General features: G+C 38.6%; 1 protein-coding gene across 1 annotated transcript in view; it reads left to right on the top strand.

The window, feature by feature from the left end:
- Positions 1-608: 608 nt before the first annotated feature.
- The window catches only part of Lyst (lysosomal trafficking regulator), a 174,176-nt gene continuing 148,744 nt past the window's right edge, over positions 609-26,040 (top strand). The window contains exons 1-3 of the mRNA XM_076872866.1: positions 609-669; positions 18,855-18,940; positions 24,930-25,128. Coding sequence (XP_076728981.1) covers positions 24,937-25,128 — 192 coding nt within the window. The 5' untranslated portion in view covers positions 609-669; positions 18,855-18,940; positions 24,930-24,936. The remainder of the gene's footprint in view (positions 670-18,854; positions 18,941-24,929; positions 25,129-26,040) is intronic.

The raw sequence follows: 26,040 nt of genomic DNA, 5'->3' as shown, positions 1-26,040 counted from the left end.
TAATGCTACTGTGCCTTTGCAAGCCTCCCTGCATTTCTTGAACAAAGCCTAAGGTAACCCCACCACACGGTTTTCCCGCCCCAGAAGAGGCTCGAGATCCCTCGTGGGTAACCCTGCCATCTGTCCGGGCCCCTTCCCCTATTCCCTCTAGACCTGCACCCACGAGCCAGGACAGCAGTCCGCTAGACCGAAAAAGTGGACGCTGCGAAGGTGCCCAAAGCTGCCCTAGCCCAGCCGGCTCTCCTGTGTTCTGACACAGCCGCCACTCAAGTGCGAGGAAGTGCGGCGCGGACCACTGCCCCGCCCCGTAGCCCAGCAGCTAGCCCAGGAGCCCGGGAGCCCTGACAGCAGGCCACGCCCCGCGCCTCCAAGCCCCGTCCTCTTGACCCACTCTCCTCCTTCCCATTGGCTCGGAGGTTCAGCGCGTCATGCTGGCGACCCCGGCGTGCCCTCCCAGCGGGGGCGGGGCTCGGGAGGGCGAGGCGGGACCGAGCGCGCAGGCGCAGACGAGCGGGTCTGGCCCGGGAGGGCGGGGGGAGGAAGGGGTGGTGTGCCCGGTTTCCTGGGTTACCTGCGGGGCGGGGGCGGGGAGTTCGCGGCGGCCGGGCGGCGGCGGCAGCGACTGAGGATTCTCCGGGTAAGGGAGCGCGCGCGGCAGCCCCGGAGCAGGTAAAGGCGGCCGCCGGGCGCCGGCCACGCCGCGGAAGGCTGGGTCGAACCCCAGCTTGGTCTGGAGGGAAGGCGGCGCTCAGCCCAGGCGGGGGTCGCGGACGGGGCGCCGAGGACGCTGGGGACTCGGCCCGCTCCTGGGTCCCGGGCTGCTCCTTGCTCGGGCCCCGGGACGTGCCCGCAGCGGCCCCGGACACTAACTTTACTTCCCGCAGGCTGGCGGCGGGCCGGCCCCTAGCCGGGCCGCGGCACCCCCGGGCGCGGACGCGCAGGAGTGCCGGGGGCTGACAGCTCCGGCGCGCCGCCCCGCCGCGCCCCGTCCCGCGGCCGACCCACCTGTCAGTCCCCGAGCTCCTCGGTCCGCGCGTGCTTGACACCCGCTCCAGGCCACAGCCCTGGTCCGGGGCATCACCGGAGCCGTGGCCGAGCGCCGCTTCGCCCTGCCGGGCTGAGCTGTGAGGAGACGACCCAGGGAGACTCGGTGCCCGAGTGCAGGCCGGCGGGGCAGCGCGGCGGAGGGCAGGAGCCGGAGCTAGGAAAAGCCGCCTCGGCCCCGGCCTTTACCGGGTTAAACAAAACAAAACATCCCCATATGCTCAGCAGACCGTACACACACCCAATGACAGCGCCTGGTAGTTGATGGGGTTTGTTTTAAGAGGATAGAAAATTTTAAGTGTTAAATCTTGTGTTGAATATGCTAGTGTTGAATTTGGGCCAGTGTTTCCTTGAAAATCGAATTCAGCTTGCCTTTTCTTTGGGGTTTGTTTAACCGATTGATAGGACAAACTGAATTGAGTTTTTCTTCCTGAATATTATTGGCTTTTCTGCTCTACTACTTTAAACTTCCACACCCAGAAACCTTATGCTAATAAAGATGTTGACTCTAAGCTTTCATTTTATAGATGCAGTTGATTAATATGGGCAGTCTTAAAGAGCTTTGCAAGTAGCTAGCAACTTGCTTTCTGGTAGCTGTTTGCTGTCATCCATATCAATACTGCAAAGATGGGAGGATTTGGAGAAGAGAAGGCATAAGGAAAAATGAGTTATTGTAATTTAATTTGCATTAAATACTTAAATAATATATAGTATGTATGTATTTAGTAAATATTGTTGAACAGTACAGTGTGCCAGACACTTTTCTAAATGGAGCTTACATTCTAGCCAGGGGACCTCAGATAATAAAGGAAGAGTATTGCTGTCAGTTGGTGTTAGGAACTACAGGGAAAAAGCAAGGAAGAGGAAAGACAGGAAACGGATTGGGTTGCAATTAGAGGTAGCAAGGAAAGGCCTCCTGGAGAAGATGACTTTTGAATTGGAAGAAAGTGAGAGGTAATTCTTGCCTTCTTTGGGGAAAGGGTGAAAACAGGGAAAAGCACTTGCAAAAGCCCTGAGACAGGAGTGGATTTGTTTGTGATTAGAGGGAGCAAAACTAGGAGTCTTAGAATAATGCCAGAGAGGTTAGTGGGATGGGAGATCACACTGAGTAAGGCCCGATAGATTTTTTTTTTTTTGTAAGGAGAGGAGTCATTCCTTGAATAAAAAAGTGTGCAATCATATTTACCCTTAAAAAGGGTCACTCTAGGGCAGGGTTGGGCGGAAGCAGGCTCAGGGATACCAGATCTGGGACTTGCCATAATCCAGGCCAGAGATGCTGGAGCTTGGATCAGAAGAGAATTAGTGGCATTGGGGAGAAGTTGTTAATTTCTGCATAAATTGAGGGTAGAATGTAAAGGACACCAGAATTTTTGTCCTTAGAAAGTAGAAAAGTAGGGTAGATACATATTGAGATGAGGGCTACCAGATATGGAGAAAGTGAGTTTGAGGACAATACAATTAGACCCAAGTGGAGATTATTAGTAATATACTCTAGTGACTTTGTATTACAGGAATTTTTATGTTACCTTGACTATTCTAAGGGCATAATATTTTTCACCCACAAACTGCCAGCTTTTATTTCATGCTCATTTTCTTTTTGGTTCTTTTGAAGCAACCTAGTCATTCTTTCCCTTAGTGTAGTTTTGTTTTTGTTTGCTTAAACTCAGGGCATGTGTTTTAGTTTTAGTAGTAGAGAAAACCGTATAATCCAGAATTTTAGAGTACCCTTTTAATGTGTTGCTGTATTTAATTCGAACACCTTCATTTGATTAATCTTTTTCTAGATTATCTTAAGATACGTAGCTTAGGTTAAAAAAAATTAAGCTCTAGAAATGTTATCAAATGTGGCTTCATTTTACCATTTGTGAAATTAAGTGGAAATTATCTGGATTTAAAAAAAATTAATGTATTTTTTTGTTGTAGGTGGACACAGTACCTTTATTTTATTTTTATATGGTGCTGAGGATTGAACCCAGTGCTTCATGCGTGTTAGGTGAGCTGCACTCTACCACTGAGCCACAGCTCCAGCTCCAATTACCTGGATTTTTAATACTTTACTAATAAATCAATAATATACAGAGATTATCCCAATTCTTTTTTTTCATTAAAGATGTCTATAAATGGGACATTACATGTTAAATGGAGATTTTTTTTAACATCAGATTACACAGTATTGGATCAGTAGAACTCAATTTGTAAGTAAAAATGTATAACTCCTGGAATTTAACGTCTGCCCCTTTCATGAAGAAGCAGAAAATAAGCTAATATTTTAAAATGGATTTTCAACCTAAGTATATCTTGAAAATATATAAAATGTGTCTGATTAGTAACTAGTTATAAATTGATCTTGGAGTCAATGGGGATACTATGTTCTTTTTGATGCTACTTTCTTTTGCTACTGTTTCTCACCTGCATTTGTCCTTGTACCTCTTAACTCCCCTGGTCTTGTTTTTAGTAATTGAGAGAGGTCTGATAATAGTTGAATGCTTATCAAGTCTAACTGCTGGGAAAAAATAAAATACAACAAAGAAACCTAATATCATGGAAGAATAAGGCTTAAAATAAATAATATTAATTAATCAAGAAAGGAATTAAATAATTTTCTATAATGCTAGTCGTTATTTAATTCAAATGTGATTATTTGAAACTAAAACCCAAAATTGTTGAGGAAATGAGAGCTTCTAGCTATTTTAAATAAGTGGAAGATACAGATGAACAGTAGAGTTCTATACATACTTAGAAATGTTTATGAAACTGCCACTAACTTTTAAGAAATACACAGGTGCTCATAAAATGGATTATTACTTGGCAATTAAGGAAGGCTCTATAGATCATAATGCAACATGGATAAATCTTAAAATAATTATATTATATGGATAAAGACAGGCCAAAAGGGAAAGTACTACATACTCCGTGGTTCTGCCTATAAAATGCTAGAAAATTCAAATTGATCTTCAGTGACAGAGAACATATCAATGGTGACTTGGGTATGGGGTGAGGAGATATGAGGCAGAAAGGAGGGGGACAGTAGTGCTCCAGGAAGCTTAATGGAGTGCTAGATATGCTCACTATCTTGATTATGATGACAGTTTCATGGGTATGCATGTATGTTGAAACTTACCAAATGATATACTTTGAATATGTTCATTTTGTTCTGTGCCAATGATACCTTAATAAAGCGGTATTTAAAAGTAGCTAAACCATGAAAAGACACAGAGGAATCTTAAATGATACCATTAAGTGAAAGAAGCCAACCTGAAAAGGCAGCATGCTTTATGATTTCAACTATATGACATTCTGGAAAAGCAAGACTCTGGAGACAGTGAAAGATCATTGGTTGCCAGGGGTTGAGGGGAGGGAAGAATAATGTGCAAAAAGAGTACAGAGGATTTTTAGGGGAGTGAAACTGTCCTGTGAGATGTTAGAATAATGGACATCTGCCACTGAATGCTTGCCAACTCTTGCTGCATATACGCAGGAAAAGTGACACTTAATGTAGACTGTGGACTTGGGATCAGAATGACCTGTCAGTGTAGGCTTATCAATTGTAACAAATCTACTTCTGTAGTGTGGGACTTCCAAAGCCAGGGAGACCATGTGCAGGGACAGGTGTATGGGAACTCTTCTTTCCACTCAGCTTAGCTGTGGACCTAAAACAGGTCTTAAAAAATAGAGAAGATTTTTTTCAGAAAACTGAAGAATGGCAGATTTTACATTTAAAAATTGAGGAAGATGAAGTTGAAACTGAGAAATTATACATTGAAAATCTTGACAATGATTGATTCCTAGAAAGATAATGGACCAGATTGCCACATGCTTCATAATTAAAAAGAAAACACTGATTTCTAAGACTTTTTTTTTTTTTTTTTTTTTTTTGGTACCAAGGGACACTCAACCATTGAGCCACATCCCCAGACCTATTTTGTATTTTATTTAGAGACAGGATCTCACTAAGTTGCTTAGCACCTCACTTTTGCTAAGGCTGGCTTTGAACTCACGATCCTCCTGTCTCAGCCTCCCAAGCCGCTGGGATTATAGGCGTGTGCCATTGTGCCCAGCCTGGAATTCATTTTTAAAGAACAAATCATATTAAACTAACCTCAAGCTCAATTTGCCAAAGGGTACAATATCTGATTCTTTGATTCTAGACTGGGTGAATAGTGATGCTGATAATTGTTAATTTTTAAATTACAGATGGAAGAGTGGGGTTGAAGATGTGAAGTTCATCAGTTTTCTTCAGTTTGGTGGAATTAACTATTGTACTTCCTTTGTTGGAACCAATTATAGAATTAAAGTGGATGGGGGGATTCTGAGACAAATTAAAACATCTTCATTTAATAAATATATTTTTAAAAATACTTTTGTTAATGGATGACAATGGATGGAAGCTTGAACAGGGAGATGTGATTGGTGGAAATTTTTTTCCTAAGGATGGATAAGTCAGGGATACTTTCTTGGGTTGAGGCAAGAGGATATCAAAGAGGAACAAAATTGTAGTCAAACGAGAAGGAAAATAATTAACCAAACATAATCCCAAAGGAAATGGGAGGGAGGGATGGGACCCAGGGGAAAGGGTTGCTCTAGAGAACAGTGGTGCCCCTTCCTAGTTAAGAAGGCAAAGAAAGTAGGGAGTGAATGTAGATAGAGTCAAATGTCCAGGATGTGTCTCCTTTCTCTGTGAAACATGATTATCTCCTGAAACTGAGAAGGAAAACATGGGCTGGGGTATACTTCGGGGAAAAGAAAAGTTACTGTTGTGACTGGGAAGGGGACAGGTTTGAAATGACAAATGTACAAAGAGGCTGTTCAGAATGGTGGAGCTATTGCCTCCACCACTTACCTGCAACACTTTCGAACCTGAACCTGAACCTGAACGGGAGCGGAGGGGAAGGTGTGAACGAGAACTTGGGTGGAGGGGCAGTAACAAGGTTGCCAACTGAAGGGCTGAACCTTGGGCATCCTACTTGATTGAGGAAGAAAAAAGCCAAACCAAGCTGGAGCTGATAAATGTGGTGAATAAAGATGAGTAAGGAACAGGATTGATGGCAGTATTGGAGTACTGGAGATGAAAAAACAGACATGATGTGAGAGTCCTAATAAGATTCTAGACTTGTTTCAGGTGGTAAGTGCCAAAGTACAACTTGGTGATGGTGGGTAGCCAAATTAATGGTGCTAATTACAACAGTTGTGCTGTCTTAAAAAGCTGCAATTTATTGGACACTATATACTGGTCACTACACTAAATGTTTTTCATATGTTGTCATACTTAGTTTCGTAACAATTCTTTAGGACCATTTTAGTATCAGTATTTTACATCTGAGGAAACTGGGTCTTGGTGAGATTAAGGAACTTTCTCCAAAGCACACAACAAGGAAGTATCTGAGTGTGTCTAACTCCAAAGCTCTTGTGGCCAGCTAATAATCCATGTTGGCCTTCTACAAAGAAGGGATTATTTAGGAAGAGGGGGTGAAGCACTTTAAGTCTACTGTGTTGAGATTAATTGTTCTTAAGGATCATGAAACCCCTGGAATATCAGCTCTTGTGGGGAAAGACATGACAAAATTCATAATAAACAGAGATGATTGACTCAAAGGTCAGTAGGTGCCAATTATAAATATAGCTCTACTATAATATTAATGTTGGATCAAATGGAGTACAATGATTTGTGAGTCACCTGGGAGACCAGGAGAATACTAACTTGTTTTCCTGACTTGGGATCTGGGTGGTATAGTGGTTTATTAAGAAGCAGTAAGGTGGGGCTGGGGATGTGGCTCAAGCAGTAGCGCGCTCGCCTGGCATGCGTGCGGCCCGGGTTCGATCCTCAGCACCACATACAAACAAAGATGTTGTGTCAGCCAAAAACTAAAAAAAAAAAATATTAAAAAGTTCTCTCTGTCTCTCTCTCTCACCTCTCTCTTTAAAAAAAAAAAAAAAAAAGAAGCAGTAAGGTGATCTTCCTGTGTGAAGGTAGAGGCTTCTTAGCAACAGGGTGAGGGTTCTGAGAGGTACAGAGTAACACAATTGGAGGCAGGATGACTCAACTAGTTGTACTTGAAAAATCAGAAAGAATGGATGGGTACATAGAGAAATTATGTAATTTATTGGCCAAACAGGTGCTATTTTGTGAATGAAAGAGTGTCACTAATAGTTGCTCTGGGAGAGCAGGTGTAAACCAGGACTGTCCTAGGCAAATAGAAATGTTTGGTTGTAGTAATGGTCAGTATCCAGAGAGGGTCCATTGGAAAGGAGCTGTAGATGTTGAGAATGAATAATTGAACCTAAGCTAGAAGGGCATGTATTACAACATACTAGCTTAAGATGATCTTCTCTAGCACCATGATATTGTCTTGAAATGGTCTGGGTACATCTTTATAAGTATCTGGGGATTTCAAGAAATTTCTTAGTTTCATCTGGAGTTGAACATTTGGAAGTGCATCTTGAAACAATAGGAGTGGTAGAGATAGTCAATGGAGAACGCAAAGAAAGAGAATATAGGTGAGGGACAGAATTGGGAACCCAGTCCAGCCAGGAAGACAGAGAAGTGGTCCGAGGAAAACCAAGAAAAGCAGATAAATGTGTATGCACATGGGTTTTGTCATCTCACAAGTCAGGAGAGGAGAGAGTTAAGAAATGGATGGTTAATCATCTCATGCTTCATGTTCCTCAGAGAGGTCAAATCAGATAAGTACTGGAACATGTCTATTGGAACGAATTTGGCAATCAAAAGGTTATTGTTGATCTTGGCCTGAGTAGTTTTGGTAGAGTAGTGTGGGCAAAAGCCAGGCCACAGTGCATGGAGGGGTGAGGTGAATTGAGAAGACAGTTCCTTTATGGACTGCCCTTGAGTAATTTTGAAAGAGGAGGTATCAGCAGGATTTTTTTTTTTTCTTTTAAAAGGTTGATAGTAAAGAAGCCAGTGGAGATGAAGGGTTAAAAACTAGGAAGGAGCTGGGAATAAAACCAGTAATGTCTAGTCAGTAAATCTGTTATTAAAGAATGAAAGATCAAGATACATTTTAAATTAAGTAAGATAGACTATATAATAGCTAAAATTTATCAAAAACTAGAACCAGCAGGCAGTGTTTTGAAGAAACAGATTCCCAATTGGAAGGGAATATTGGAAAATTTATGTATAGAGTATGGACCACCTCTAGGGCTCTATTTTTCTGCACTGTTTTTTCATATAGGCTAGTCATAGCCCACCTGCAAGATTATTGTTGCAATAGATTTGTGATTTTCTAGCTAAGTATATTTAAATATTTTGTTATAACATTTGATTTTTGACTGGAGTTCAGCATTTAGTAATTTCTGTTTATTTGGCATTAGTGAAGTTAAATCTGTATGCTGTGTCAGTGTTATGAACTTTTTCCCCCCGATGGTACTGAGGATTAAATCCAGACTTTTATTTTATTTTGAGACAAGATCTCATTAATTATTGAGGCTAATCTCAAACTTGCAATCAACCTGCCTCAGTCTCTGAAGTAGCTGAGGTCATAGGCATGCTCCACAGTACCTGGCTAAGTATTATAAACTTTTAAAAAGCAATATGGTATACACATTTTTTCCGTTCTCCTCTCCTTAAAATTCATCTGGCCAAAATGTAACTTGCCATAATTTTTATTTTTTCTGTAGTTCACTTGTCTTCATCCCTTGGACAGAAGAATAACAATTGCAATTTCATAAATATCATTTCAACAGCATACTTATTACACTGAGCTTGGATGAGTGTGAAATTAAAACAGTGATGAGAACGATTTCCTCATTTATCATACAAATGTGGCCTGTTTGAAAGGGCAACATAACATCTATCAGTTCAGAAAATGCATTCATTGTTATTGCTTCTGGTTGTTCATTCATTGAAGTGCAAAATTCAGTGTATTCTGGCCAATGGCAAAAGGAAGTTTTACTAGTGTAACTTGAAGAACAGCTGCTTATCTTCACAGCTCTTATCCTGCTTTTGATATTTACTTGTCTAGACTTTATTAAACTTCACTGCATTTTGACTTAGAGTTTGTTAAAGATTAAAACCCTTTGCCATTTTCTGAATTTGCTCTTAGTGATGTGTCTGAGGACAGTAACGGTGATAATTATTCTTGAAGTATTTTCTTTTTATACTTTTAGAGAATATTTCTAATGTCGTTGGTTCCTCATTACTAAAATATATTTATTTTCCCAATATCTTATTTAAAAAAGTAGACTACCAGTTTTGACAAAACCTAGTTACGTACACCTTAAGGAAATATTTAAAGTGTGTAATCATGATCTTGAATAGATCTTCATGCTTACTACAGTTTCTGAATGTTGTACTGTCATGAAAGTTCACAACCCAAAGAGACATTGGAAGATCATCTAGTTTTTGTTTTTTAAAATTATATATAAGAACAATGGAAGGTCAGAAAGGTTAAGCAACTTGTGTGACATCCTAAAGAGTTTGAGGTAAAACAAAACCAGAAAATCTCTTGATTGTTTTTAGTCTGGTACTTTTTCTACTCTACTACTAATTTCTTAAACATTTTAATCATTCTAATAAAGTAATTCTATAGCCAATGATGCCTGTGCACCATAGAACCCCAGATCCAATGTAGGATCCCTTATGACTCTACTTTGTGTTCTTATGTGTGTCTTCATCTAGATCACAGTGACAGCGACTACTGTGATGATGCTCACTGTGGTGGGGGGGAAGATGAGGGTTGGATTTTAAATGGCTTTACTCAGAAAATGTCATTGATATGCCTGTCTTTTCTCTGCTCTCCAGAGCCTGTGCTCTTATCCCCTGTCTATTGATCTTCCTGGACAACAAGGAGGCAGTGGGTATCACAGCTGGATCTCAATTTCACCTTGTTCTTGCCTTTCTCCCTATGAAATGTTTTATAACAATAAATACTTTTCCATGATTGACTACATCAGCTACTTTTTTCTTTCTTTAAAAGGAAACTTATGGGGGCTGGGGATGTGGCTCAAGCAGTAGCGCTCTCGCCTGGCATGCGTGCGGCCCGGGTTCCATCCTCAGCACCACATACAAGCAAAGATGTTGTGTCCGCTGAAAACTAAAAAATAAATATTAAAATGCTCTCTCTCTCTCTCTCTCTCTCTCTCTCTCTCTCTCTTTTAAAAAAAAAGGAAACTTATGTATTGTTTCTATGTGATCACAGAAAAATGGGAGAAAACTAGAGTTGTCTATCCTTGCAGATTATACTGAAAGTTATGTGTCTGTGTTTGGTATTTCTAAAACCTACTTTGCAGAGTTTTTCACTGTTAGTAAAATATATCTGAAAAATAATTCATCCTTATAGTGTTGCTATGTAAATGATTTTGATTGTTTTCATTTCATGTTTAGGATAAGATTCCAAACTGTTCTTTAGAGGGTATGGAAATGTATCATGTCTATAGTAGATTTTAAAGAACTTTAAAACCATATTCTATGAATAATAATCTTTAGCATAGTATGAATAAACATCCAAAAGTTTATTGTTGAAGGTTTTTTTAAATATAAACAATTGTGATAAGGTGTTTAGATGTTTGTGTAGCACTTTGCTTCATTAATACCTTCAGTGCTTGCTGAGGAATGCAGAAAGGCTTTTGTGAATGTGCCTATTTATTTCTCAGAGTCTTAGTTGGGGGAAGATTTCCTAAAGATATTTGAACAGTAAAATGTTTCCTAATGAATTTAGTATTAAATAAATTGTTTGTTTAATTCTTACTGTTTGTGGCCCTAATTTTTTTTAAGTAAAATAAGACCTTATTTCCATAGCAAAAGCAACATGATTAAAATAGTGGAATAGTGTAGAGTATGGGGAATTGTAGGGTAATGCAGTGTGTTAAGATGTGGTAGAAGATTTGGAGAGACTTGGTGGTGGCACATATTGCATACTCTGATTTTAAGGAGTTGAGATCTTATTCCCTACAAATTAGAATGTTATTCGTAATCTCCAGAAATCTGAATTACTTTTTTAGCAATTGTAAGATTTGATTAGATGGGAAACAGACCATAGGTAGGGTGACCAATTAGGAAGTTGTTGGTATTGCAAGTGAAAAGAGGAGGCGAGGGCCTAAGAATGCATAAGCATAGTTAGAGGAGAAGGGCCTGTTTCAAGGTAATGCTGATAATATCTAATAATTACTAATTTTTCTCCAGTCTCCCAGGCACTGTTATGCATTCTGCATGAATTCTCTCATTGAATTTTAACATTTATGACAAATGTAGGTACTCTGGGGAACCCAGTTGTACAAATAAGAAGGCTTAGAAAGAGGAAGTCAAGTACCTAAGAACATAGAGTAGTTGATGCAGACATGAACCAGCAAGGTGTCAAGAGGGAGAATTGTCTAGGCCCCAGATGAAGTGCTATCCTGGTTTCTCATCTGAGTGGGTAAAGGCTATAAACCGAAATAGAAGTGAGGAAGGAAGAGTCAATATATAGAATACAAGAGATTGCTCTAGTCTGAATCCTGCTCTGACACTAAGTAACTCAACGACCTTGGGCAATTGCCTAACCTTTCTGTGCTTCAGTTTCTCAAATGTGAAACAAAAAATAATAGGATTTATGAGATTATTAGAGGATTAAACCAACTATGTATATATAGTGCTTTCAGCAGCACCAAGTATGTATGCAGTCACTGTGGCTGTTAATTAGATCCTCACCATCATTGTTATCATTCTGTTAAAATCCAAAGGTCTGCCTTGAGGATGGATGAGCTAGTTAGCATGAAACTTCTATATATTTCTTGCAACTAGGGTAGAAAGCCAGAGGATGTGTTCTGTGTGGATGGGCCTTCATGATTCCTTTGAGTGAAGACTCACTAAAACAGAAGTGTCTCAGAATTTCTGCCTTTTTGTGGTACTCAGGGTCAACACAAGTTTTCTGAGGTATCTGATTGCCCGTTTTGTTTTAGGGAAAATGAACCACTTGTTGAAGGGCTTCAGTTTGTTAGATGCTGGTGTGTCTTCCTCTGAATTTCTGTTAAAATTCTGTCTTGCTACCCTGTGCCTGGATTTCTTTTATTTCTTGGCCAGCTTTGTCATACAAGGAGCCAGAATGGCCTCTTCCTTCCAGACTTTCAAGGCAGCTGGACTGGACAGCTGGGCTTGCGGAAAGGGGAATGGGTACAGGTAGTATTATTTATTGACTCCCCAAAATATGAAAAAAAAAAAATGGTAGGGACTTTTATGAGGGTCACCCTCTCCTGAAATACTTTTAATACATTTAGTTTTTAGTGTTCTTTATTTGAACAGTCCACAGTTCTACAGACATTGAAAGTATTTCATTAAACACGTTGGAAAAAGGGAAAATATATTCCACTATTTTTGAGAAGCTTACTTAGGTAAGAAATAGTTGTTTTGCTTATAATAAACTAATATCAGTTTAAATAGCTGTCTTTAGAAAGTAATATCTGGAAAAGAGATCACAGCTAAAAGTATCACTTTTGCCAGGTATTAAGAGGTTGCAGTATTTACTGAGATGATTTCACTTGCTACTGTTGAGCCAAAAGATAAAATTGACTCTATGTCTTTATGAAAATATATGATTTTAAATTATTCATGTTCATTCCTTTATTCATGTCACTTGTGACATGGTGTAAATGATGTTACTTCTAATTTTTGTTTTTTGATTGTTAGTGATGTGTTGTAAAGAACATAAGAGATCTTTGGGAAGGTTGCTCCCTAAGTTTATTATCAATATATATTGAACTCCAGAGAGATGAGATTTAGCATATTTAAGTCCATATCAACCTACTTTTTTTTTAAGAGGACTGATTCAATTGTGGCTTATTCAGATTCAACAGAATTTATTGAGCACTTATTATTCTGTACATTATTTTGTTTAATTCTCCAAATAACCCTGTAATTTATAACAGTCTCCATCTTTTTGGCATATAATATTTCTGAAAAATATTCTATCCAGTGGTAATTTTTGAATACTATTGCAATTAAGGAACTGGGAAAACATATGATCTTATTTTTAAAAGGAAATTTAAAAGAATTTTTGTCATTTGGTGAGATTAAGACTTGAGTCTTTGGGCATTTCCTTTTGATGAGGAAAAATTATATTTTCTTGTTCATTATTATAAAATTTTTCTTGTCTTTTTCTTATTTTATTTGGAAGCCACAAGGCAGGGTAAAGTGGAAAATACAAGTACTCCCTTGCTCTTATTTTCATTCCTGCCTTGGATACTGAATCATAAAGCTGAAGACTGAATCATGAATCCACTGTTCTGAGGGAAGGTTGCAGTGACCGTTTCCTTCCTCCAGGCGGCACTCTCACAGCATGTTCAGCTAGCATTAGCTTTAAATAGAACCATGGAATTGGCCAGTCATGTTATTGGTGTTATATAACCTCCTAGGAGCCACACAGGAACCCTGTGGCTAGACAGTTTATGGAAGAGGAAGCCAAACTTCACACAGTTCTGTGTAACTGGCTGGGAAGAGCCGGATTCCCATCTGCTGCCTCTGGGTCCTTTGTTTTCACTGCTGTCCGATGCTGGTTACATGCATATTAGTTCAGAAGAGATTCTGAAACTAATGAAGACAGAATGAATAAGCGGATTAATATCTATTTGTTTAAATATTTAATAAATAATAAATATTGATTGAATTAATGAATTTGTGAAAAATGAAGCTGTAAAAGTCCTTTCCCTTGGCACTGGTATTCTTCAGGAGGAAGCTCAGTGACCTAGGGATCACTTCTTGCCTATTGTTGAGCTTGAGGTTTTTATGTTTGATGTTTCGGTGGATAGTAGATTATGGAAATTAATCACAGAACCAGAACAGAGCTAAGACTTCAAAGTCAACTATCCAGATGTCTAGAGGAAGTTTCACTCAAAAGCAAAGACATTGGTGATGATTTTATTGACAATTTCATTTCTAGAAAGTAAAGGAAATGATCAGCAGACCTGATACTCTGAACCTACCTTTGACCTACAGTGAGGACTTAATCAGACAAGGGAACATAATGGGAATCCTGAAAGGCCATGCCATTCATTGAGTGAGTGAGTTGAATTGCATGCTTTCTGTTTGCCAGGTGCTGTTCTAGATGCTGGGGATCTGGTAGTAAACACAAGAGACAAAATCCCTGTCATTTTGGAGCTTTCATTTTAAGAGCTTTCATTGAAGATGTCCAAACACCTAGCCTTGTGGTTACCTACCTTTCATTTCACTGTAGATACCTACCTGCACAGTTCCACTCAGGATGTAATTATCATCTGGAACTGCTTGTATCCAAAACCCCAACACCCTTCATTTGCATTTTGTCTCTCCTTCATCTCACAGAGATCCAGACTTTCTAGATTACCTGTAGTTTCTCCTTGTCTATCAACATTTGCCTGATCTTGTGTTTGACCATGGGGACTGTTCTGACACCCATCCCTTTGTTCCCTTTCATCCTGCTTCTGCTGCCTCCCCTAGTCTGCCACCTTTGTTGGTAGGCCCAGGCTGCTGAATCCTGCTGAATAACTTAAAGTATCTGAGAAAACTGATACCATCAGAAACTCATGGTTTTCAGCCTCTGGTGAGCATTCACGCTGTCAGGCAATCATAGAGTCTTTACCAAACAATTAAAAATAATATGTGGAAGAAAGGGAGAAGTCGAATGGCCAGATGAACTGATTTTAAAATAGTACATGCAGACCAAAGAATGAAGGACATGAAACCAAAATATGTTTGTACAAAACATAAGAAAGGAATACAATCCTAGTCAGATAATAAGTTTTGAAAAAAAGGCTGACCTTTATATTTTATATATAGAGAATGAAAATGACAAATAAATAGTATATTCTTATTAACAAACTGACCCTTTAATCAGATATAGAGCCTGAATGAAACTCTCAGCTTCTGTTTTCTGTCTTTGACACAAGAGTGATCCACACCCAGGCTAATAAAGGCAGAAGTAAGAAAAACAAGTTCACATCTTATGATCAGATTCTGAGAAGATTTGCTTATGTCTTTGCTGAACTGGTAATCCTTGAGTCCTGGTGCATGTGAAAACTTGTAGAAGTCTGTGGAGGGATAAAGTCCTCAAATTAAAAGGAATGTAAATTCTGTAGATTCTAGTGTATTTATGATACCTTCACAAAAGACTCGAGAGAGCATTGAAAAGATTTGCAAGTATATACAGAAGGAAAAGATGAGCAGTACAGGTTATGTGGGTATTAGACAACGAGTTCACCCAGGTAGTCCTGTTTCCAGTTTTGACTGGAGTGCTACCTGTACAGGCAGGAGGCTGCTGCAACTGTGGTAGGTACAGATTTCCATGGGGTATTTGACAGTCATTCTATCATTCTGTCCTTGGAGACACACAGGAGAATTAGATCATGGTATAAGCACAGTTATTGAACAGTGAAATTCAGAGTTAGCTTGAACTCATTGGCAGTCCAGTGGGAAATCTCTCACGGGCTGATGTTTTTGACCCTGTTATATCCATCAGTTTAACACCTCCTCCCCACTTCTCACTCTCAGTTCGTGACCTTGCTGTTGATTTCACAAAGAAAACTGGAAGTTCCTGCAAAGAACTTCTTGGTCTGCTCACTCTTAAATATACTCACCTTGCTACATCTGTACCCATGTATGACATCCTTCTTATTCAGTTAGGTGGACTGTCCCTCCACTTAAATATTGGGTTTTCTTAACTTTGCCTTCATTGTCCTACAATTATCTTTCCTTCTAGTTTTTTATATTTCCTTTCTTTGTTGAAACAATAGGCTATAACTCGGCTTATAATCATGCTCTTGAATCAGTTTTTAAGCAAAAATCCCCTGCCCTCTACCCTCCCTCAAAGTTGCCACCCATTTCTTTGCATACTTTATGGCACAACTTCCCAAAAGGGTGTCTAAATTGCTTTCTTCCATTTCTTTGTCTTTATTTCCTGCTCCCCAGAAACCATTCTTTAACAAGATGGTCAGGATTTCCATGTTCCCATCTTCATCTTCCATAGTGTTTCAGCAATATTTTTTATTCTTGCTCACATCTTCCTGTTCCAAACTTTCTTTATCTGGTTTTCTGGAAGACAGCACTCTCCTGGGTTTTTTTTTTTTTTTCCTATCTCTCTTGTTGTTACTTCTCTTTCTCCTGTGCTGGATGGTCCTCTTCTCCCTGACTCAGTCTTGCTCAGCCCAGGCAGGACTCAGTTCTAGAACCAACACTCATCTACAAGGTTTCTACCGTTCATTACAGCAGCAGTAGCCACAATTTTCTAGCACAAGAATATTGTCTGCCATGTTAGATGTAGAACAGGCCCATCATCTCAGCAAGTTCTCTTGTATTCTTAAGGAGAAGGGTTTCCAGGAGAACACTGCTTTACTCTTTTCATATCTTCTGTTCCTGAAAAGTAGGACAGAGTGACTTTTCTCACTCTTTCAAGTCTCTTTTGACTTTTCTTTTTAAATCTTGCATTCAATATCCGGTGCATTAAGCATGCATCTCAGACCTTAAAACACACATTTCTCAAATACTCATAGAACCCATTTTCTTATTCCACTCAAGGTTTTGCTTAAGTTTCTCCTCTTCAGATCTTCTGAAGCAGCATTCCTCCTACCACTCTGTACCTTACTTTGTTTCATCTTTTCCATAGCACTTAGCACTGCCTGACATTACAATATGTGATGGTGGGTTTTTTTTTTTCTTCCTATCTCTACCCCACTAGAATCCACGAGGATAGGGTTTTTGTTTTTGTTCTATCCTAGTGCCTGAAATAATACCTGGCATATAGTAGGTAATCACTAAATATTGCTTGAATTAGATGATTTTTTTTATGGTACTGAGTATTGATCCCAGGTCCTTTTCCATGCTAGGCAAGCATGCCACCACTGAGCTGTATCTCCAGCCCTAAATGACACATTGAACAATTATCTGATGACATAAAATTGGAAGTTGTAACTAATACATTAAGTCAGGGTTTTTTTTATTGTTTTATCTGTTCATATTTTACAAGTCATAATATGAAAGAAAGCAAAACTTATTTTTCTGAGGTCATTTATATGATTATAGGCATTTGTTACTATGTCCTTCATTTATGATAAATGTTAAGAATATAACCATTATAGGAATATTGTTGGGGCAAGTTGTATTTATTATGACAACAAAAGTTGTATTAGAAGTGGAAAATTATAATAATAATGTTTAATTTAAAATTTGGCATTATAACTGTAAAAGGCAAAAAGTTATAAAACAGGGTCTCGGCCTTAAGGAGCTTATGACCTAGTAGTCAGAAAGTTGTATAGATAAGTAACTACTATCTGTGTCGTTTGGAGATAGGCAAATAGATTTAGTGTCCTAAGGACAGCTTTAGTCTATTAAAAATATATGCTTCCCAACTTCCTTAGTATAATATCAGGTGATAAAAACAAAAATGCAGTTGTATGTAAGGAGTGATGGCAGAGCCAAGGAGGCCGTTGCCAACTGCTGGCAGTTAGAATTATGGTCTTGGAAAAAATGAGAACTCCATGGATGCCCAGGCTGGGCTTTACAAAACAGAGATAGGTAAGCCAGGCCAGTTTAAAGAGCAGTAGCAAAACTCTTCAACGTTGCCTAGAATATGTCTCTCAATAAGAGAGAAAGTCAGTTCTAGATGGCTATCAGCTTTCCTTTCTAATGGCCACACTGAGGTGGAATCGTTTTAGCATTGCAAGATATATGGCTCCACCTTGTAGTAGTCCAGCTGAGAGGGTGTTAGTAGTCAGAGCAATTAAGGGACTACCATTTTTAGACTCACAATTTGATAATTTCCTCCCCCATGATTTTAGAGTTTATTTCCTGATTCAATTAGCTCAGGAAGCAGTGGGAGCAGGCATGGGAAGGGTATTGACTCCATTCCAGAGCTGTCCCATCTGGGCAGTGGAGTGAGAGGCCTGTGCTTTGGTGTCTGTGCTGATGTGGGCTGCACCCACTAGGAAAAGATGTTTTTCCTAATTCACATTAAAGCCCTGTGCATTCTAACATAGCTCTGTTCCATTTCCTGCCTGTTCCCTTCTCACTTGCCTAGAACAGTGTGTGGTATAGGAGCTCAAGACAGTGCTCCAGAGTTGAGTATTTTAAAACAATTTACAATCACTCTTACCAAAAAAAGAAAAGAAAAAAAACCCTTGTGATTTAAAATAAACCTCCACAACTATAATAAGGAAACATTTTTCATATTTCTTCCTAGTAAAAACTAAAGAGAAGGGGAGAACAGGCAACCAAAAAGAAGCATCTTTTCTCTATTCCAGAAGTAGGAATTTTTCTTTAGTATTCCAAAAGTAGTTTTTTTCTGTACTGTACATGACAAATTAATCCATTTAAGGAATTCAAGGATATGAAATTTGGTGGCAATTAATATTTGTTTGGTTTTAGTGTTTGGAGTTCTCTTATGTTCTCAAACACCTTTCACCCTGAGAAAGAATAATACTGTGGCTATCCATAGGAACATTGAGATGAAGGGGCGAAGACATCTTTCTCAGTAGTATAAAGGTGATAGTCCAGTGTCTTCTAGGTTGTGTGTCAAGAAGACCGCGACTCGTCTGATTATCCTTTATAATCAACTTGTGACTTGCCTGGAGGCTGCAAGGAGTTGGAAGAAAAAGAGGTAGTGAGAGCTATGGTTAAGTTCCAACACTGTGTTCTAGGACTCCCTTTTTCAAGATTCAGTACTTGAAGTTAGTTAGGCATTTCTTCCCCACCCCCACCCCCCCACTGGGTACACTCTTGAAATTATAAAAAATTCATTGACTATTTTAAACAGCATATATAAAGAGGAACCATTGGTTTTTTTATGTGAGAACTTTGTTAAAATTATTTCTAATTTTCTATTGCCAATAATATATTTGTCCTATTTTTTTCCCCATAGGTGAAGCTTTATTCTAAGACTATTTCATCTAGTTTGTGAAGTCAAATTACATTGACTCTAAATGTTAACAAAGTGTTAAAAGACTGGTAAGTAATAAAATAAATATTAGCAGTCAGAAAGACTTGATTCAATCTAAATCTTTGAAATTATGTACTTACATGAATATTAATGAAACCCAAAGTAAAAGCAGCTAAACTTGCCCTTTGTGGAAATGGAGGTATAAATTGTAGTTTTCGTACTGTGGCATGTTATAGGTTGGTGTAAAGGAAGAACATAATGTTGAGAGGGAAAGCCAAAGTACAGACACATATAATACATATAGGACTTTTTGTATACACTTGTTAAATGGTAAAAGCAATACTGAATACTTTCATAGCTGTAAACATGCAAGAAATATAAAAACATGCCATGCAGTGATAAACACTAGCTATAGGGAGGTAGAAGTGTGGGCGCACTTTCCTGTACTAGATTTGACTCTTTTACACACACACACATCCACACCCCCCCACACACACACACACAAATCAGTGCATGCACACACATACATGAACTGAGCTGAACTTGATGTAATGCTTGATAGATGTGGATGTTGCCTATAACGTATTCTTTGTACTTTTATGAGTATTTGAAATATTAGAAAAAGTTCAAAGAAAATGCAGTGTTTAACTTTTCAGTTGGTGTTCAGAATAGCTGACAGGCCTTCAGTTAAATTTAGCATGGCTTTCAGGAAGAAACGAATATTCATGTGCAAAGTAGAAGTGCCCCTGTCCACCTGCCAGTGTTCTGTTAGTGCTAGCTGACACAGTCAGACTCAAGGGAAAGTTTGTAAATACATTGCTTAGAAGAATTCAGAATTTTTGTAATTTGTAGATAATAGGGATTTATTGTGACAGTGTGGTGACTATAGTTAATGATGGTACATAATCTGGAACAATGTAAAGAGGGTGGATATCAGTGTTCTCACAACATGAAGTAGTACATTTGTTAATTAGCTAGTTTTAACCATTTCTTAGTGTGTATATACTTCAAAATATGCTGTATATGCTAAGTATGATTTTATTTGTCAAATTAAAAAGTAAAATAATAGAGAAAAGGGTAAAAATGTCTTGTGTAAAGTTTTTCAAAATGTCTAAATAAGAGGGAGAGAGAAGATGGTGGATTAGAGGAAGGACACACTTCTTAGCACCAGACCTTGGGTGTGGAAGGACTGCACCTCAGTGAGGTGGTTACGGAGGGAGCTCACTGGAACTTAATACTGGACAGCCAAAGAAACCAGAGAGACCCAGAAAGTCAGAAACTTCAAACCTAATGGAAGAACTAATACGTTAGGGATGTACCAGCTTGGCTGCTGAGGAGGATAGGGGAGCACAGGCAGAGAGGGAAGCACAGCAGGAGAAGAAGTGGACCTGGAGTGGAGTAGAGAGAGAGGCCCATCTTAATGGACCCAGAGTTGGTGGGGGAATCACCTGGCCCACATGCTGATAGTCTGGCAGGAGCCAGGGTGGCTGGCATGGGAACCATTTATAAGCACCCTGCAGTAGTGAGCACAGACAGGAGATCAGGAACTCATAAAAGAAGTTGCCAGCATCCCTAGCAGTTGCCTGTTATGATCCCCAGAGTGTTCCTGAGCCAGACTGACTGAAACAGGTGCAAAGACATTGTGCCTGGAACATCCAAGCTCCAGATATCAAAGAAAGAGAGTGCTCCCTTTGTTGCTGGTGCCCCATGAGAGCTATTGGGAAGACACCTGAAGTGGCACTCCAGGGAAGACGCATGGTAACTCACATTCATCACAGTGAAGGTGAAACCTGTGGAGGGTTAGTCCTAATGCCCTAAAAGTGAATTTTACTAGAGGGCCTAGTGATCCAGACACCCAGCAGAGCAGGCATCTTCACAGCAATTTAGGGAGCAAATCTCAGATTCCCCACCAACAGAGTTCCAAAGTTCAGACGGGACTAAACCCCAACTATTGGAACTTCCAATTTAAACTCTGTAGCACCCCACTGTAGGAATACAGAGTTCATCAGCACTCCCTAGTCTGTCCCACTCTACAGAGGGAGACAGAAAGCTGAGAGATGCTACAACCAGCTTTGCTTCCTAGTCTTTATAGCTGGAAGCTAGGTGAAGAACACAAATACATTAGACTTGCCATCCCCCAGCCTGTGACCCCAGAGTCAGAACCCAAAAATAAATATAAAGAATGGAAATTCATCTCTGCCAATAATTTTGACCACTTTAATAGAAATAAGCCCTTTATTTATCATTAAGATTTTTCTTCTTTTTTTCTTATCTTTTTTCCAAATTCCCATTTTTTTACTTTTTAAAAAGTTTTCACTTTAAATTTTTTTTCAAATATCATTTCATTGTATTTTATTATTTTTTAATTTTTTCCATTCTGTGAGATTTTGTGTGTATATATTTGTATAGGGGGTAAGTGTGTTCTTACTGCACATAGATTTGAAAATATATATATTATTTGCTTTCTTCTGCACCTGTTTATCATTAAACCTTGATTTGACTTAGGTGAGGTATAATTATATGTAGATTTGAGTTGTTTTTATCTTACATTTGCTTATTTGTTTATGACTTGATTTTTTTGTCCCTCTTATTTCCCCTTCGTCTCTTTCCCCACTAATAGCCAAAAATTCCTTTTCCTTTCTATTTTTTATTCATTTAGTTAATAGTTTATTTCTTCTTCTTCATAGCCAACCTCTGCTATCTCCTGCCTCTCCTTTGTTCACTTTCAAAATATGTCATACTTTCTCTTGCCTTTCTACCTTATTTTCACTTAAGAAGCTATAATCCCACTATTAGAATTATATAATTTGTGTAATTCGTACCCCATTCACATTGTGATGATTAATATAATTGATGACATAGTAGACACGTGCTATTTAATGCCTGATCTAGTTAACAATTTTTTTTTATTGTTAAATGCAGACCCCACCATTCCTGAATAGGTGACAATTAGTGTTATAGGTGTCAATGTAGACATTGGTATTTATCTTAAAGCTGTATACCTGTTGCTAACATTAGTGCTATTACAAGTTCTTCGTTTTCTCTAGGAGGGGCTGGAAAGTGGGACACTTAAGTTTACAGAGTAGAAGCCCTACTGCCAAGCAATACTCACAACTCAGACAAGTGACAGCAAGTCTCACCCCACACACAATCTAGCCTCACCTAAGCTTCACCAATACTTCAGCATGTGGAATTGGGGATACAAAAACCCCAAACCAACAACCAGTCCTCAAAGAGAAATAACCAGAGAGGGACCTGAGGTCCTACTCTTGGACATCTTCTCATACATCAAAAACAGAGAAATCCCAGAATAAAAAAGATAGCTACACACAAAAGGCCATGCACATAAAAGAGGAAGGGGAATCCATCTCAATTCTGTACAAGTCTAAGACTTCTGAAAACATCAGGAAACAGGCAAACAAATCTCCCCCCAAATTCACAGTCCCCCAACAGAGGATTCCACAGATATGGAAGTGAGTGAAATTCCAGAAAAAAGATTATTAAAAACTGATTATTAAAATGTTTAATTAACTAAAAGAAGATCTAAAGAATGAGTTAATAGAGCAATTACAAAAAAAAACAAAGAAAAAAAAAAAAGAGCAAATACATGATATGAAAGACCATTTGAATTAAGAAATAGAGATATTGAAAAGAAACCAATTCCAGCTCTTGGAAATGAAAGACACAAAAAATTCAATTTTAAATTCACTTGAAAGCATCACCAACCAATTAGATTGTGTCGAAAATAGAACTTCAGGCCTTGAAGACTGGATATATGAATTTGAATAATCAGTATGCAATAAAGGAAATGAAAAGACCATGATCAAAATATGTAAGAAGTCTGAGACAGCATCAAGAGAACAAACCTGAGAGTCATTGTGATCGAAGAGAATGTGGAGATACAGGCTAAAGTTATTAAGGATGTTTTCAATGATATGGGAACAGAAAACTTTCCTCATATCAAATGAGATAGACATCTGTATATAGGATGCATATAGGACCCCAAATAGACAAGATCAGAACAGAACCTCTCCAAGACATATCATAATCAAAATACCTAAATAGAAAATAAGGAAAAAATACTAGAAGCTACAAGAGGAAAACATCAGGTCACATGTGGAGGCAAGCCAATAAGACTTACTTCTTACTCTCAACTCAGGTCCAGGAATTAATGTCATGTATGTAATAGAGATTATTGCTGCATTTTTGAATAATGACTGATCTTATTTTATACTTTTATTTTTTCTACTGTTCAGTAATATTAAAAATAATAAGCTGGGCACATGCCTATAATTCCAGTTTTTGGGGAGGCTGAGATAGGAGGATCACAAATTTGGGGCTAGCCTCGGCAATTTAGGCCCTGTCTCAAAATAGGCCCTGGGAATGTAACTCAATGATAAAGTACCCCTGGTTTCAATCCTAGTAGAAAATAAAAATTAAAAAATAATAAAAATACTCATTTTATACATATATACAAATTTTATTTATTATTATAATAATACTTAAATTCAGGTGGGAATCCAGGAATTAAACTATCGGGTCCTAACACAAGCAGAAATCAAGGTAGTATAGGAATTTCTCCAGCCTCTCCCTTTAGTGTTTATCTGCTTCTCTTTGTATCTTGTTGGTTCATTGTTATCCATTTGGCTTCTTGTGAGCCTCAGCTACCACAGGCTTATCTCTATGTGACCATTCAGCACATCAACTATACTCTTTAATTCAAATTCCTAAAAGAGAGAGAACCCAATTTGCCCAATCCCTTTGCAGGCAACACTATACAACTAGGTCTTGGAGCAAACATCTATATTGACTGCTCCCAGTCAGGTGTGCTTCAGTTGGTGAGGGCCCAGGGCTTTGTCCTGCCTTCTGACTGTTGGTATAGTCACATGGCCCACTGCCTTCTCGTCCAGACTGTAGAGTAGTCTTAAGCCCCAAAGGCCGCATGCATGTCATATCATTTAACATCTCTAGGTTAAACATTTTTAAAGGTTACCAGGTGTCTTAAAATTACTTTTAACCTTAATATAAAGCTTTACTTACTTATTTGTTTTTGTTTACTAGGGATTGAACCCAAGAGCACTTTACTGAGCTACATCCCCAGCCCTTTTTATTTTTTATTTTGAGACAGGATCTCACTAAGTTGCTAAGGTTAGCCTGGAACTTGTAATCCTCCTGCCTTAGCCTCCAAAATTGCTGGGATTACATGCATGGGCCACGGGTGCCTGGCAAGATAGAACTATCTTGAAACTCTTTAGATATATTATTGCTTGTGATTTTCCTTTCTGAAAATTTGTACACGTTCTCTATATATGTTTTCCCCTTCTTGTATCTATTTTACTTTATTGTTTTCCTTCATCTTAAAATGCCACATTGTTATACATTTGATTTTAATACTTACTAAGAAGTGAATTGGCATAACTTCAGTTACTGGAATTCTTTGACTTTACTCATCTTATGGAATATCTCCCCCATCCCTTCTTCCAGCATTATTAACTGAATTCTAGAGTTTCGGGAGGGTGGGCCAGTGATTGTGGGCTCTATTAATGAAAAAATCAGTTTATATTTTTAACAGGTGTGTCTGTCTGTTTTAAAACATGTAAAGCAAGAAAAATTTTGCATAACTAATGGTTTTATTTTTATTCTGTTTAAGAGAGAGTCAGAACCCACCTTGACCGCCACTCCTCACTAGTGTCTACTCTCCAGGTGTTGTCACTTAACCCCTTCTTGGCTATGCTAAGGCATTGCAAACCTGGGATTAGTGAAGGAGTACTTGAGATCAGAACCTTGCCTGAGAATATTATAGATTAGGACCAATGCCCAGAAATTTTAAGCAAAATTCTGTTAAAAACAACAGAACAGGTCTGGGGTTGTGGCTCAGTGGTAGAGTGCTTGCCTAGCATGTGTGGGGCACTGGGTTTGATTCTCAGCACCACGTAAAACAAATATAATAAAGATATTGTGTCCATCTGCACCTAAAAATATTAAAAAAAAACACATAATTTTAAAAGTAAATTTGTAATCATTTTTCTAACCTTTTTTGTAATGTTTATTTTTTAGCTTGGTCATGAGCACAGACAGTAACTCATTGGCACGTGAATTTCTGACCGACGTCAACCGGCTTTGTAATGCAGTGGTCCAGAGGGCAGAGGCCAGGGAGGAAGAGGAGGAAGAGACACACATGGCAACCCTTGGGCAGTACCTTGTCCATGGGCGAGGATTTCTGTTACTTACCAAGCTAAATTCTCTCATTGATCAGGTAACATTTTTCATCAGTATAACGCAGTTGATTACAACTTGGTAACTTCTGGGTTACATAGTTTCTGAGAGTCTCTTTTGAGATAAAATACTCTCATGTCTCTCCAACAGAAAAAAAAATGGCCCCAGTTATGTACACATTGTTTATTTGGACACTTTTCAAAACATCTGAAATATTTTAAAAGTTTCAAATGGCCTTTCTTCTAATGTGGTTTCATATATATGCTTTTTATCCTAATAGCAGTGAGATTACCATGGTTATGGGTAGGCATACAAGATTACAGTTCAGAAGCATATGAATTCACATTTTCAATAGAGATAAAATATATTTTTGAAAAGTTAAATATGGATTATACTTTGGGAACTTGCTAATTCGGGAGTGAAATCAGTGAATCCTTTTGTGTTAACCACTAATTACTGAGTCTATAGTTTATTCCTCTAGTTTTTCATACATTGGTATTTTTGCTTGAAATAGGGCCATATGTTTTTGCTGTTTCCTTATTACAGAATTAACAGAGTTTCAAAGCTAGTTGGGGTTAGAAAGCAGTCTTCATCTAACCTTTTGTAGATGAGAGAACAAATGCAAAGGCACTAAACAACTCACAGTTAACTGAAGCCAAATATGATGGAAAGAAAACTCTGCAGTATGCTTTCAGGAACCAATTAATATAGTCAGATTCAGTTACCTTGGATTTAAAAGATAATAAGGTTTCTGTAGCATCAATATGACATTTTTAAATACATTGAATGCTGTGGACTTTACACATGCACTTAACTATCACTAAAAATTTCTTTGCTCTGAATGCATTTTACTAATAAATATATTTAAAAATGTCATATGTACCTAAGTTTGTTTTACCATTCTCCTGTTGTTTAACCATTTGAGTTGTATGCATTTATGAATTTAGTTGTA

The sequence above is a fragment of the Callospermophilus lateralis genome, chromosome 13, assembly GCF_048772815.1.
Source record: "Callospermophilus lateralis isolate mCalLat2 chromosome 13, mCalLat2.hap1, whole genome shotgun sequence".
Classification (NCBI taxonomy): Eukaryota; Metazoa; Chordata; class Mammalia; order Rodentia; family Sciuridae; genus Callospermophilus; species Callospermophilus lateralis.
Note: the sequence above shows the minus strand (reverse complement) of the source record. Positions and strands in the feature narration are given on the sequence as shown.